This window comes from Mercenaria mercenaria, chromosome 1, assembly GCF_021730395.1.
Source record: "Mercenaria mercenaria strain notata chromosome 1, MADL_Memer_1, whole genome shotgun sequence".
In the NCBI taxonomy this organism is placed as follows: Eukaryota; Metazoa; Mollusca; class Bivalvia; order Venerida; family Veneridae; genus Mercenaria; species Mercenaria mercenaria.
The window spans coordinates 8,533,402-8,549,784 of NC_069361.1; the positions used below are offsets into that span (position 1 = coordinate 8,533,402).

The window sequence follows — 16,383 nt, forward strand, 5'->3', positions numbered from 1 at the left end:
CGTTAGCTCAGTTAACAGAGTGCTAGTTCAACCTAAATGTTCAAGTAACACCTCGTTAATTTAAGCCTTATATTAAATAAACACCCCGTTAGTTCAACCTCAGCCTTCAACAACCGCAACGTTAGTTCAAGTACGATGTTAAATAAACACCGCATTAGTTCAAACTCAATGTTGAACGACCGAAAACGGCGACGGGATGATTCGATGTATTTCGAGCTACGTCTTAAGCGTTTCGCAGCTTACCGCGACTGAGAGCATATTACTAACTTTTAAGAATCATTTAGCAGAATGAAACAACTTATTAAGATTTTTTATTACCCTGAATATATTACCAGTGAAATAATTTCATTACTTCACATCGAAATATACGAGTACAGATTAGACGAAACAAGACAAAATACATGTAGTCAATGCGTGGCGAAACTATGTTCAAGGCATTGAACACTGGGCAGGACATATTCAACAACATCGCTTCGTTTCGCCACCTACAATCAGTTAAAAAGGAATAGATCAGGAAAACTTAAATTCTTCTCAAGAAATGAATCACAACAATTTAATGCAGCCGTTAGCGTGAAGACTTGCACGTTGGTCAACAATTTATTATCCAAGGTCTGTCAAAGCAAGAATGTATACATAAAATGTCACGATAAATGTCTGTTCTTCTTAGATAACATTGAAAAACTTTTATTTATTATAGAATTTGTATATTTTGAATCAGAATAAAATCTAACTGAATTTGATATAAGTGTAAGAGATCTTTTAGGAACTTTTCCCGTTCTTAATGTAAATATCTCTCTCACAAGTTTTTAATTGTGACGTGTAAATTGTTAACTCGTATGGTCAAATAATGAGGTGTCTGCTCAACAATCGGTAGTCAAAGGTAGAGTCTGGCCAGAGGTGGGTCTTGTTGCTGAAAATATACCGGTTGGTGAGCCACCAGTTAGTTATGTAATGGTTACCTATTGCTTTTTAACCTGGATACTGGCATTAGGAATAGAAATCGGGGAGTAATACTGTTCAGTGTATGTAGGTGTCTCATACGTCAACATGGTTGACCCTTTCAATAACGACGACACTATAACAGATAAACATTTTACTTTCATATTTTGTAATAAAAGCACAGGCACTGGTCCAACAGGAAACATAGAAAGTATACTTATTGATGTAATTTTGATCCATACGATATGTACATACTCCCTGAAGAACTAGGAAATGCGCAGGAAGGAACCTTTTGAAAACATTAATTACTTGAAATAACTTAAATGTTAGTCAACGTTAACGACCGATAATTCCTGTGACGAGGACCAATATCCGTGTTTCGACAAATATAAACTAATGCAATACAAATATAGACTTTTAGAACTTCAATTTTATGGTCAAAACTGAGCAGTAGCAAATCAGAAAAAAAAACAAACGCGAAGGATTGAATATTTAATGATTCGTAGAGGATATTACATGTTAAATTTATCTAACGAGTTGGAAAAATAGTACAATATGAGGCTATGCCAAGCATATATTACCCTTTTATTCAAGGCGTTTAATAAATTGAAAGTGGAAAGACGTAAAAGCAATTTTCTTTTTATTACAGCCGAAAGATCGAAATTCCTTCTCTAAGCCAACTTGCAATCAATTATATTCTTTACTTGAAACGAACACATTTTATAACATCAGTGTCATTACAAAATTGTTTTGTATTTTATCAATTTTTCATTTTGCATTCAAGAAAAGACATTCACACTATTAAATGAACGTAATATGATAATCTTTAACAAATCAGTGCACAATTTTTTCCTGATATGTCAAGTTTTGTTTGGAGCTGCCGCTTTAAGAAATGCAAGGTCATATTTTAATTATGGCGACGTAATTACATGGTACGGACAGGCATAGTATTGTTGTATATATCGTCTCGTCTGCACATTTTTCCTTCATGCTTTTGAAAACTGAGACACGGAAGTCATTAGTCTTAGTAAAAACATTTTTCGTACCGTTTTATTTCTCCTCCGCCGGTAGGAAACGTTTCAAATGACATATTGTCAAAGGGAGACAAGTACTATAACCTAGAAAATAAATATACTTTTCAAACTTAAAGGGTTTGAATAGTGGCTGCCACATTTTCCGTTATGAGCATAAAATACATTTATTTCTTGTTAAATCCTATTTCTGATTACTTTCTTTAACATTTGTCAAAGGTTTGAATATTGCTGATTATACTAGAATGTTTTATTCAGTCTGTTGGTGTTTTACCTCCTTTTATGGCCCTAACTATAACAGTTCATATGCAATATTTGTAGTAGTGCTTTTCTAACCATATTAGTACGCATAACATCTATTTGGAAAGCTGTTTCATCTGTTTTTAAGATAAAAAATTAAAGCATTATGGACATTTAAATTATTTTATCTAGTAAATACTAATAGATCAATCTAACATTTCCCTTTTATAATAAATCATTATTCAATCTGTCACAAACAGAGGAAAACTAACAGGCTAATATTTTGTTTCTTTGTCTCTGCTGGCTGCCATGTTGATTGTAGGCCGACGAACCTTGTATCTTTTCAGCATGTTTATAATTATTTAAGTAAACATTAACCTCGCGTATGAAAAGGACAGGGTAGATGTGCGATTTTGATTTCAAATACATCACACTGATATACATACCAATTATATATTAAGCAAGAGGGATCAAGTACATGTGAGAGATGTTTTACTCATTTGTTACTCCCTCCTCCACCCCAACCATCCCAACCAGGACCGCTGGATAAGAAAGGCCATACTTACTTAGTGAACTCAGTAAAAATTGTCAAATAATGTGCGCTCTGTCACAATTGGTACATTTTAGAAACACATGAGCATGGCATTGAACGCCTCAATTCTCTGAAATTAAGTATGTCGATGAACAACCAGATATCCGTATCTTCTTGGAAAGGAGAAAATAAAGTTATAAAAAAGGCACATAGGTTTGTGAAATTAAAAAGATATATATAATAAACCTGTAACACCAAAATATTAACCTTTTATGTAATGAGTGCTACAACTTAATAATTCGTTTAGATTCATTCGAAATACGACAGCTAAATTTAAAATACGACACCTAAATTTAAAATCATTGTATACACAAAGGGAAAATCCTAACAACTACCATTTTGGCAGACATTATTATCTGTCTCAAGAGCTGTATTCGATATTTGTTCATGGGGTATCAATCATTTGGTATGGCTCTCTGGCATACTTGAACATTTATTTATACTCACAGCCTTACTGTGCGAAACACCCACCCACACATCATGAAACATCTTGTTTGTCAAAATAACATAATGTCACATTGTGTTGACAATATAAATAAACGTATACAAATGTAGGCCTCTTGCCTACTCATTCATTCAAGATTTTGGAAATATTGTACTAGCAACTGTTTTTTTTTCAAATTTCACACATGAACTGTGCTGAAAAGAAAAAGAAAGAATAAAAAACACAGGTATTGTAAAAAATACACACACATTTCAAAATTTGACAATCGATTTTTACGATTGTCTACTAGTTTTCATATTCAAAGAAAGGCTTATACCACTCGGCTCCCATTTGTGATAAAGGCGTGGTTAATGTCACTGACGTCAAATAAATTGCCCATTACATCAACTCTGAATTCGAGCCTTCCTCATGCCGGCATATGAGGAATTGTCTAGATTACATGCGGAATATCGGTGGTTCTAACCATGGTTCCGACGGGCCATTTGTGTCTTCTTCTGGCACTTAAAAGCCGCCTTTAAAGCATGCATTATCATGAAAGTCTAAATAGATGCATCCTTCATTCACAGTCAAAAGTTTGAACCAGCTACTCCGCATACAAGCCCAGGAGCATGTTTAACGCAGATCCTTTCGAAACCATATGTAATTTGTCTCAATTTGTTCCCTTACTGATGACTTTTGAGGTTGTTACTGTGATATAGCAGATATATATTCTAACCATTATTAAATAAAAACATCACAGATGGTACTTTCCATGTGATACTCGTCAGACCCTCAACACTTTTGTATGTATTTATTCATATGTCCATCCTAGCCAAGGGAGTCAACACTGTATAATAAGACCATTTTCTCTATACAGGTTTTGTCCCTGTACACAAGTAGTGCGCTTGTATTATAAAACCGTCTAAACATCCAAGCAACAAACAACAGCAGTCAGATATATATAATAAATATACTGGTAACTAAATATGCTGTCTTCTTTACACTATGGACGTCTTCGACAAGCTTCATAGTCTCTCACGCGCTTCCACTGCAAACCTGCACCAAGATAAAACGGGCCAATACGTCAAAGGTAATTCTTTCGTCTTCCCTTAAATGGGTCTCATCATCACATGCATATGTAACAATTATATAGTAATATTTTCATAGACGCAATTAATACATGCACAAGAGATACGGGAAACTTTTCTAATATGTACATATTTATATGGCCCTCATGTGGTCATTTTTCAGCGTCTACTCTATACAACAATTTCCGTGAAAGAAAATGCAGCAAAGATATCGCATCACTGTGTTTTTCCCTCCTTTTCACTCTTTCATCATACGAGTAAATTCTGGAAAAAAAACGAACAGAAATGTATGAAAAATCTATGAATATCTATAAAACAGCATTTTACGCGATCGTAAAGTCTAATTGTAACAATTAGTAACAGGATATACAACAAATATCTAAACACAAAAAATATATTTCGCCTTGAAATAAGTAAGAATTTCAACTTATCTTAACTAGATAGAGATGAATCTGAGAAGTTGGAATAATGGAAATACTTGTCATAGAAATAATCGCACACAAAACACTTACCTTACCAACAAGTTCGATTCATTATTGCAAACTGACACACTTTAAAAACACACAGACACCAATGTTAACAATATATTTTAGTATAATTTTAATTTACAGATGGCACGAGCACATAATATACTTCATAACACTAAAACAAATGAACCTAATATACCACAGACACCAAATTAATACAGCTACGTATATACGTAAAATGTTCAGTATGATTGTCAAGCTACATGTCATAATTGTCTCCGAGTTACAGGAAAAACGTGTCACGCACATTCAATGCCGAACAAACTGAAAATCGCAAGTGTTTCTTATTGGCAAAAGCTGCAACTGCAATTCCAAACTAATGCCTTTGTTTCAGAAAATAAGCTGGGTTTAGTCTGCATATTGTTATCAGCATTAAGATAATTGTGATACATATGGTCAACTCAGCGTAAGAAGACGATATCTGTGCAATTACATATGTTCATGTGGCCATTTTAATATTGAATAGATGAGTGGCCATGGAAACTAAAAACAACGCACAATAATATTTTATAAAGTCATTATCATACAGTTCAGAAGTTGCCAGCATTTGTCTCGTTGTGACTAGTGTTTCTATATAATGTGTGTGTATCTGTATTTCTAAAGTTCACTCAGGAATGACGTGTATAAACAAGTTAATGAATAAGCTAAATGCAGTTCGTTTTCAAGTTAATGGACTTTCACTTCATCACTTTGTCATCATTTTCACAAATTCTGAAATAAAACATTAGTATACCGTTAAACAAATTATCCAAATATACTTTGAAACCTCTATCAAGACTGACGCAAAATGAAAGGAAACCAGGCAATACTGTCTGACTTTCACAGATGTTACAAATGCTATCATTTGCTATACATATCAAACAAACACCCAATCTAAAAGCGAAAAACACTTGTTTTAAGTGTAAATTAAAACTGCGAAAAGGAAAACAAAATAAAAAGCAGTCGTAAATTAAAAATATGCCACAAACAACTAGGCCACCACCAGCACTGACATAGATATTACTGATCATACAAAAATTCGAAAATCTAAATTATTCAGATAAATGCAAAATGGCAATTAAGGCATCAGACGACGTTTTGTTGTGTATATTTTATTTTTCCATTCTTTCCCCGTATGTACTTTGTAAGAATTGATAAAAGGCTGCAACGGTAACATGTTGTAGTTAACATGACTAGGTCGTTCTAGTACAGAACATAGTTAGTGTCATTTAGCTCAAACCTTATCAATAACTAAATTACCAAAGTAGCCACCAAAGTCTCAACTCTTCAGCCAATTAAGCATGCTATGGTATTGGCAGTTTCGTTACAAAAATGCATGTCGTCCAGTGCCTTAAACAAGAATTAAGCATGTACACAAATATATAAAGTATACCTTCGTAATTAATCATACCATCACCGTCATGGTCGGCTTCTTTGATCATTTCATCAACTTCCTCGTCAGTCAGCTTCTCGCCAAGGTTGCACATTACACTTCGTAGTTCTGTAAAATAGGAACGCGGACATGCTAAGAGAGTCAATCTGTCTCTGAGATATATTAACACAATGTAAAATTATGAACGAAGAAAAGCTAAAGATTCGAATCCGCGCCAGAATTAAATATTAAGGATGCAGTCGCCAGACTGACAAGAAAAGTGCAATATTCGAGTGTTTAAAAACAGTAGAAAAAAAACAACAAGGATAAATATCCAATAGCTAAAGCCGAGTTCTCATAAGAACGCAACCCTCAAACCGTACTCTTAATATGACAGTGCATGTACTGATGTGAGCCTGATTAATAATTCTTTATTAATCAGGCTCACATCATAACGAGGACGAAACGAACAAACAAAGAAGGTCCTTGCTTAGAACAATCAGCGGCAAAGACACCGTTGGGGCGTTTAAAACCGGTTAATCGTGAACAAGCTTTCCTCTTTATACCAACAATGTTCCAAAGTTACAGGAGAATGTAAATAAAAGTAATCCTCGCTTTGTAAAAACCGAACATACGAAAAAGGTAACAAAATGGTATATGTAAACATAAATAATTGAAAAAAAAAGAAACCTCGGCAACCCCTTACGTATGTATTCAATGACTTTGCAGAGCCACAACAACGGGAGGAAACAGGACTCGAAGAAGACAAATACATAAGCAGCTCAGGCTCATTATTCTTTCTGAACAGCCTATCATCGAATCTACCACCTGTTCCACAAGAACAGACATATGTAGAGTTTTTGAATAATAAGGTCATGAACTATTTTAAGGTGTCAGCCTCTCCATTCGGGGGCCTAGGTTCGAGTCCCATCTCCTCATATGACACCATTACTCTTTTTTTCCATGAAGCGGACCCAGTGTTGTTCAAATAAGCTTGAATTTTTTTATTACAACCGAGCTAAAATAAATTAGTATAAACCGGCCTCTTTTAACAAAACGTCTAGAATTTTAGTAATTATTAAGAAATCGAGAAGATATTGCACGCAGTATATCCCCATCTAAATGAAGGAATTTTACGATAAATTAAAATAATCTCTACTATGTTAACTGCTGTTTATAGTCTGAAAGGCATAGCATAATTACCTTTCATAACAATACAAAAGCAAATATGCAAAAGTGGTGCACACTCAGTTTCCATGGGAAAAACATAATGAAAGCAATTTCGTGCGGGTTTCATTAGTCCACAAAACGACGATAAGACTTATCCTTTCATAGATGGTGCCTGATAACTATACTTTAGTTTTCCCTATCTAGTGCTCTACATCAACAAAATGATGTTGTTTTGTCTTCGTTTTGTTCATTCAATGGTGATGACTAGGGTTGTGGGAGCATAAGATTGCCTTTATAAAGTTCTCCGTGACGACTTAACAGAATACAGAACATCGAATGTCAATAGTTCTCACGTCTGATTAACGAGATGAATTCTCACCTACGAGGTAATGATTCAGAATTTCTGTACACATGTTAATTAACAATATCCATCATTTTCAGTATATTGTCTTCATCAACCTCAGTTTTAAAATGAAATTTTACTTAAGGTAGTTCTGCACGTTTGATAAACCGGAAGTGATTGCGTAACGTTATTTATCAGGAAAACGTAGAATAAAGCCTGGATTCGGCGTACGGAAATGAAAATCAGTTTATGACTTAAAGGCAACCTGTGAATAATTTTATCAATTTGTAACAGTCTCTATCTTTCTAAAGTAAAAATATGATATTAAAACATCTGACACGTTAAATAATGCAAAATAATGTCTTAAAATTTGCTTCTAATTGGCAGTTCACTTTAATCATGGCCAAATATCTCAGAAATAAGCTCACGGACCTATACATTTTATTTCACTGTATTATAGGCCATATGTTTATTTACGACTGTGAGAAGTTTCATTAAAATCTACATTGTGGAAATTTTTCTATTTGCGAAAATGTTATGAAAATTGCTATTTTCCCATAGACTCCCATTATGAAAAATTGCGTTAGGTCCAAATTTTTCAAATCAGTCTAGCAAAAAATCAAGCAAACGACCCTATCCTTTTTATTTGCTGAATTTTCTAGGTATATTCTAAAGTTTTGAAAAATCAGATTTTAATCAAATTCTACATTGTAGAAAAAGCTTCGATCCAAACGTGCAGAACTACCTTAATTACTGACAATTGTCAACGCAAAACGTAGTATAGTAATAGGTTAGACTTATGTAAATGTATTTTGTTATACAAACCTCCGGGAGATATAAGACCATTTTGGTCTTTATCAAATATTTTGAACGCTTCTTTTATTTCTTCTTCTGTATCTGTTTCTTTCATTTTCCGCGACATCATCTGTAAAAACTCATCAAAGTCAATCGTCCCATTACCTGAAACAAAAAGGCTAATGTTTGAAATAAAGAGGATTGCAAAATACACCTTGAATATGTTTATTTTTCTTTTCGTCTTTTCACACAGAATTGATCTTCGAAACCTCGCCAATTAAAATCAACTTAGTCGGCACCAATCTGAAAACTTAGTTAATAAAGCAATCAATTTTAATTGTTCAATGATCAATAAAGTCTACACTAGCCATCGACCTCTCGTATCATCATTCTTTATTCATTGTTAAGTTTATTTTCTTTCCCAACTTACCGTCAACATCGACCTCTCGTACCATATCTTCTAATTCTTCATCTGATGGATTCTGTCCCAATGATCTCATGACAGTGCCCAGTTCCTTTGTTGATATATCCCCATCACCATCTTTGTCAAAAAGACCGAAAGCTTCTTTAAGCTCTACAAAAAGAAAATAAAACTCATATAATATTACCAAAAAGTGTCCTCAGTTACACTAATCTGATTTCATAAAAAAAATGTTTTTGTTGAAGGACCTTTTCGTTTTCTTCGAATCGACTGACTTAAATGATTTTCTTCATAAAACATTATTTTAAGACTTTACGAATATTTGATATGCAGATATGCACATAGTTATAACGAAAAATCATATAGGTATTTCAGAAATGGCATGTCCGCCTATTACACAACCCGGCCACACGTTAAGGATATGCTGTGTACATGGTCTTGGATATATCAATGCATTATTGGATGTATGTATTTGAACTAGAATATCAACTGGAGTGCTACATGTATTTGTAAAACACAACGCCTTCAAAGAGTGGATTGGTTTGATTTCGACAACGCAAGAATATGTGACTGAAATGTTTTCAGTAAATGGTATTTAAATAAAAAAATGTCATTGACGTACCTGCAATCTGTTCCTCTGAGAGCTGTTCAGGCTCTACCTGTAAAATAGAAGAAGCAAAGATATCCATGTCAAAAACATGCACGTTGAATCAATGCAGACAGAAAAATTAGTCCAAAAATATATGTCAATAGAATTTACTGTCCATTTCAGTTCTAATTTGAATAGATCGACTGAATAAGGTGGTACAATATTTTTATAAGAGATATAATTAATAATGTCAAAGTATTGAACATATTTTGAATTCGATTTCTATCTCAATGTATTGATATCTATTGAAGATTGATAATTAATGAAGTTATCCTTCACAGGTACCAGATAAATTCAGTGAACGGTATAATCCAAAATGTCATAATGCATTATATTTGTACTAGTTGTTATAGTGCATGCGTTCTATAAAAATATCGTGCTATGCAATGTCTGATATTTAACTTTACATATATCTTAAGTATTTGTTACTGTTTTCGTTTTTTATAGAATTTATTCGCGAATCGTGTTTGATAGTGTTGTCTTCTGATATTAGCAAAACATACATGTGGACATGTAGAAAATGTTTACCTGTTCATCAATTCATGATTATTGGGTTGTTTTTTGTCGTCTAAGAAAAACGTGTATATATATATATAATATATATATACTTGTATCTACTTGTACCTATATTGCAAAGCAGACGATATAGAGTCCAGATAAATCTACTTGTACCCATATTGTACAGCAGACGACTTATGAGTCCAGATAAATCTATTTTATAGCAGACAACTTAAGAGTCCAGATAAATCTACTTATACCCATATTGTATAGCAGACGATATAAGAGTCCAGATAAATCTATTTGTACCCATATTGTATAGCAGATGACTTAGAGTCCAGATAAATCTACTTATACCCATATTGTACAGCAGACGATAAGAGTTCAGATAAATCTACTTGTACCCATATTGTACAGCAGATGACTTAGAGTCCAGATAAATCTATTTGTACCCATATTGTATAGCAGACGACTTACGAGTCCATATAAATCTATTTGTACCCATATTGTATAGCAGACGATAGGAGCCCAGATAAATCTACTTGTACCCATATTGTACAGCAGACGACATAAAGTCCAGATTAATCTACTTGTATCATTATTTTATAGAAAACGATATAGAGTCTTGATTAATCTACTTGTACTAATACTGTAAAGCAGACGATATAGTCCAGATAAATCCACTTGTACCCATCTTGTACAGCAGATGACTTAGAGTCCAGATAAATTGACTAATAACTACATTGTACTGCAGAAGACATACAGTCCAGATAAATCTGCTCGTACAAATATTGTATAGCGAACGATAAAGTTTATTCTACAGCAAACAATATAGAGTCCAGATTAATCTACTTGTACCCGTATTGTATAGCAGGCGATATGGAGCCTAGATAAACTCACCCTGTCATTCCTTCCAACTTGATCTTCAGGTTTGATCGTCGCAGGATATTTTGAATTCCGTCTACTCTGTTGAAGAAAATACAGATATTCCATGTAAAATGAATATGTATTTATTCAAGCTGAAATGCCAAAAAGCTGCACATGCCTTGGCATACTATTGATAAAAGAAAATAAATAGTTACATAACACTATTGGGTTAAAACTTCTTTAGTTTGAATAAATTGTTAGCAGTTTCGGCATGACGTGAGTTTTAATCCGCTTTCGTATTGAGGATGTGTTAATGAATAAGGTAAAATAACAGATCGAAAGTTTTGCAAATATTACATGTAACCACTAATGGAAAATACAAATACTAACAGAACGGTTGCAAGTCACAAGGAAATGTCGTCAATGAAAGAAAACGGAAAATCGTTTGTCCTTGTTTTTTTCCAAAACGTTACTACACAACTAACATGACATGCATGCTCCAACTGAAAGTGAACCTGTGTATGGTGATCGATTGTCCAGTAAGTTTACTGGAAACAATGATGACATGGGCACTGATTCGAACCATAAAAAATATCCAATACTATATTTAGTTCAATAAATAGAAAACAAAAAATAATATATAAGGAGAGGATGCCAATAATGTCACAAAATAATAGCAGACTTTGATTAAGCCTGTTCATGGGATAATATAATGTGAATCATTTCTCACGTCCCTTAGCCTAGGTGGAAGCGGAACTTTACTTTACATAAAAAAAAATTAATTGACTGTTTATCTTTTTCACGCAAAGGACCAAAAAATATAACAAACCTAAGTCCATTCTACAAAAATAGTTAAATGCCATCAGATAATTTGGAAAAAAAGTTCCGTTTTTGAAACACCTTTAAATGTAAACGTTTTAAGGTAACAGAACTTCTAAAAAGTATTTGTATTTGACAGAAAAAACAAACAATATGAAGCGAATTTTCAGTTCGATTTCAACATTGAGCCAAATTATGCCTGAACAGGTGTCATAAGTTTCCTATCGGTGTTTCGCCCGAGGGGATTTATGGTTTGCCCCGCCAGTCAGTCCGTCAGGCAGTCTGTCAGACAATCCGTCAGTCATGCGATTACGCAAAAAGTACACTTGACGTTATATCACGAAACTTAATGCATAGACAGAAGACACTCTGGAAAATATTTACATCCTTTTTTGTTGTTATCACAACGAATATGGTTTCTATGCTAACAAAATATTTAAAAAAATATATTATGCGTTAACTTAAAAAGTACATTTTTCATTAAGTTTTGTAAATAGTTAGAAGACAATGACATTATCTTATGTTCTTCGTTTGTCAGTCATGAAAATTGATACATGGAGCATATGCACTACCCTTTATTTTGTTGCTATGACAACAAATGTTTTGCCTTGGAAACAAATAGTCCAACAATATGACAAATATGTTGTTTCTGCAATTATCTAAAAACTTAAAGAGGTAATTATTAATGAATTGTTGTAAATAGGTAGAAGACCATGTGCTCTTGCCTACCTAGCAGTTAAAGTATTAAACTGTCCAATTACGTGCCAGGTGTAGATATTCCTGTCTTTCCCTACCTTGCCTATAAGAGCGTGCTCTTATATAACGTCTCCAACTGGCATTAGATGCAATGTTTTCTTACAGCGAGTTATGAAAAATTCAAGTAAATACAGCCAAAACTTAAATAGTACTTTTTTCTAAAGAGAAATGTAGAAATATGCCTTCCTTTTATTTCAACATGCAAAGCTTGATATTGTTGAAGATTTTAGTTATTTTTGTGTTAAGTTTAGTTCTAGTAGTATACTTAGCAAAACTACTAAATATCTTTGTGACTAGGCAAGACAGGCTGTACTTAAAAAGTTCAAAACCCTATGTCTTGATATAGATTTTACAATGACATATTTTTAATAAACTGGTTACTCCTGTATATGGTGTAGCGGTTCGGGGTGTTGGTTATGTTGATATTTATAAATAAGGTTCAGCTAAAGTATCTTAAATTGTTATTTAATGTCAAAAGTCAAAACCTGGTATAATGGCGTTTGGCGAGTTTGTGTTTTACCTATTGATTCTTTGATGAAATGAAGTCTTAAACTTTTGGTGTAGAATTGTAAAGTCTGAGAAATTGTGTAATATAATGTTCAGATCGATGAATGAACTTGACCAACAAAAGGTTTATCACACTTCTTGGATAACCTACATAAATATTGAAACCTCCTTTTGAGTTAGAACCTTATGTCAAATTATTACCAAATGCTCTTGCCTTATCCCTTTGCTATACCGTAAGCTTCCCATTGAAAAGGGACATCGTAATCTGAGACATTGCTACCTATTCCTAAATAATGCTATGTTAGGTGATGAGTTACTATTCCCAAATAATGCTATGTTAGGTGATGAGTTACTATTTCCAAATAATGTTAGGTGATGAGTTCCATTATATTTTTGAATGTCCTTTCTTTAATTCCGTACGTAGAAAATATTTACCAGCTAATATAAGAAGGCCAAATATGTTTAACTTATAGCAATTATTCTAACACTGATAGAGCTCTCCTGTTTAAACTGTCTGTATTGACATAAAAAATAATGTCTGCCATTAAATAATGTTAACGACCTTCTAGTGTAACTTTACTATTCTGTTATCTGATATTTTTAATTATAAACTCCTAACTTATTGGACCTACCCAAAGTTACAGTCATTGTTTCTAGTATTTATTATATTTTATTTTTTATATTTTATAATTATTATATAATATAGTATTCTGTCCATCCGTCAGTCCTTTGTTAACTTTTAAATTACATGTACATATTTTTCATGAAATCTGACTTACAGATGGTAGTTTCTTTGGAGGACATGTTTGTTTTCTTCAATTAAATTTCAATAAAGATAAAAATGGGGTTCCTTTTTCAGCAGTTAAAACCACCCTTCTGGTAGGGAACTTTTACTGCTCGTCAGTAGTCCTGCTTTTTTTATGAAATAATCAACTGTCCTTTTACCACTTTTTAAAGCCTAATGCATAAATATATTAGAAAATATAAATGTTGTGATTTCAATGGATGAATATATTTTAAGTATAAGGTAAATATAAAATGAATTGAGAAATTGTCCTTTATTAAGTACATTGAATCCCGTCGCCTTTAACAGTTGGCCATTTATTCGAGCTAGTGAAGGATAAGAAATAAAACGTTTATTTAGATATAAGATCATGTAAAGAAAACTGTTATTTTACAATGATAAAGATCGCCTTTCAAATGGTACAATCAGAACTTCGATCAAAGATCTTATATAAATCATATTAACTCCATGAAGTAATATACAATAACTTAAACATAGTCGTTTATTTCAAGCGGTGTTAATTGAAGACTTCGTTAATTAAAATGACATTGAAAATTCATTGTCCTAATTTGAAAACAACAAATTTAAACATACCGAAATTAAGAACGGCCATGCTTGAAATGCAACAAGGTTTAATAACTAGTTCAATGGATTTCCTCGAGAAGAAATAATATACTTTTTAATAAATGTAACAGAAAAATAGTCGAGTTTAGGTGAATAAAATGGTTAATTAAATAACTATAAGGAAACCTTTTTTGTAAAATTCTAATTTTAATAGATATTCACTGGGGTATTGCATTTTTAAATAGATTTCATTGATACAGCGGTAGATATAATGACCTTTTAAGTGTTCAAAACTGACTTTTTACTTTCATGTTCTATATAGAAAATTAACACTTTACATTATCTTAAAACAATATTTGTCTTGAAAATAATAATTGCCGATAAAAAGCACAGTTTGGAAAAAAGTTTTGAAGACTTTTAGAATCTTGCAAGAAAGAAAGTGCTAGAAGACAACCTAATCTATATATACCGTCTACAATTTAAGAAAGGCAGAAACATCTAGAGGTAACCAATTTGTGTAAAGTAAATATTGCAAAAGATAATTGAACATGGAAGCAAAAGTTTCTTTTTTTTCTTTTAATACTGTCAACAGCCTTTACTCATTCGAGCAACAGGGCACACATTCATTGTTCGTTACACACTAGTAAAACGGACATGGCGAATGTGCGGTTATTCATACCAGCTCTTACTGAATTAGTGTACCTTGTGTAAGTCAAGTCCAGGAAACAACCATGTACTCCCTTTACAGAATATTTTGGGAATACAGCAATGAAATTACAATTTAGTTAAGTTTGGATGACAAATGAGTTTAAGCAATCGAAGGTAAAAAAGAAATTAAACACGAAAAATAAATTAAAGAATATTTACCATTTTTCTTCCTTTATAAGATTAATATCCCAGTACTTGTTCAATGTTTACATTTATGAATCTATTTAGATATATTTTTATGACATTAGCATTCATTGTAATTGACTATTTCATGATTTGTATCAGATGAATAGAATAACATGTTAACTTAGACGCTATAACTCGCAATGTTGATCTAAAAGCTATGTATAATGACAAAAGAAGCCCATATTTTCAGTGTTACGGGATCCATCGACTTGTTACGTTATTTGTGTATCTAAAGATTTAGCTTGTACCTATTAAATAAATATTTTAACCTCTAGGTAAATACATTTTTCGGGCATAACAGATTGCGGGTGTATCGTATAAGGGTACTTCTTTTTATTGTCAGTTGAGTAAGTCAATATCTGCGCAGTAATTAGAACAAATAACGTCCTTTGAACTTGAATTGAAGGCCTTTTTATTTTCGTAAACCTGACACCAAATGACAGGTCTTTATAACAATGATTCATTATCTGGTACTTTATAAAATTTGGAAATAATCACGCAAATGACCAGTCCATCATTGTAATGTGGTAACTGGAGATGTGAGAAGCTTTCCAAATATGTGGTGCATCTCTCAACACATTCGTCTGTAGTCTCCTTCTTTGGCAGTTCGGATACATGTCTCATGGTTGTTGTTTGTTTATGTTTTTTTTGTAATAAACGCTAAATGTATCCAAAAAGTAAAATTTTCATGTGTTGAAAAGGGTTAAATATATATAGGAATGATAATTTGAGGCAATTTCGTGTAATAACATGGGGCTATCAAATTTCGCTTTTAAAGTTACAACTATTATGATATAAAACTAGTTCAATTAGTGTATAAATATGATAATTTAATATGGAACCTGACACCACTGTATCATATCCACCAGATATAATATTCTTCGGGTCAAAATAAATTATAGAATTCCTTAAATAATTGCTAGTTAAAAAAAGTTTTCGTAGTTACTTGTTTGACTTGGTCAAGTGAAATACAGCTGAATAGGATGGTTGTCATTGTGAAATCGTCGTTTAATGCAGAAATTATTAATAATTATTATGTACACAGCAAAAAAGTGGTATGATTTACCAATCTTTTTGATAGTGAGGTCAAAGAAACAAATATATATGATGTTAGAAATAATGAT

The 16,383-nt window shown here is 32.7% G+C and overlaps 2 protein-coding genes across 3 annotated transcripts in view; one reads left to right on the top strand and one right to left on the bottom strand.

Annotated features, from left to right (window-relative positions):
- LOC123545048 (uncharacterized) overlaps window positions 1-16,383 on the top strand; it is a 550,315-nt gene that overhangs the window by 280,196 nt on the left and 253,736 nt on the right. The gene's annotated exons all lie outside the window — the stretch shown is intronic.
- Window positions 3,216-15,460, bottom strand: LOC123545041 (calmodulin-A-like). Of its 2 annotated transcripts, none has more exons than XM_045331281.2 (7): window positions 15,233-15,460; window positions 10,969-11,034; window positions 9,544-9,580; window positions 8,931-9,074; window positions 8,531-8,665; window positions 6,214-6,321; window positions 3,216-4,578 (listed from the first exon to the last, which is right to left on the bottom strand). In XM_045331281.2, exons 1-7 carry the CDS (start codon window positions 15,233-15,235, stop codon window positions 4,553-4,555), a joined length of 519 nt encoding a protein of 172 aa, XP_045187216.1. In that variant the 5' UTR covers window positions 15,236-15,460; the 3' UTR covers window positions 3,216-4,552. The 2 variants fall into 2 exon arrangements, with proteins under 2 accessions (XP_045187216.1, XP_045187215.1); XM_045331280.2 differs by lacking the exon at window positions 3,216-4,578 and adding an exon at window positions 4,884-5,552 and having other exon boundaries at window positions 15,233-15,455.

Bases quoted from the DNA above. Each gene is read 5' to 3' on its own strand.
- LOC123545041 (XM_045331281.2), bottom strand. The intron at 9,581-10,968 runs GTGAGTTTATCT...TCTATTTTACAG, and splicing joins AAGTTGGAAGGAATGACAGG to GTAGAGCCTGAACAGCTCTC. The intron at 6,322-8,530 runs GTTTGTATAACA...CCTATTTTACAG, and splicing joins TGGTCTTATATCTCCCGGAG to AACTACGAAGTGTAATGTGC.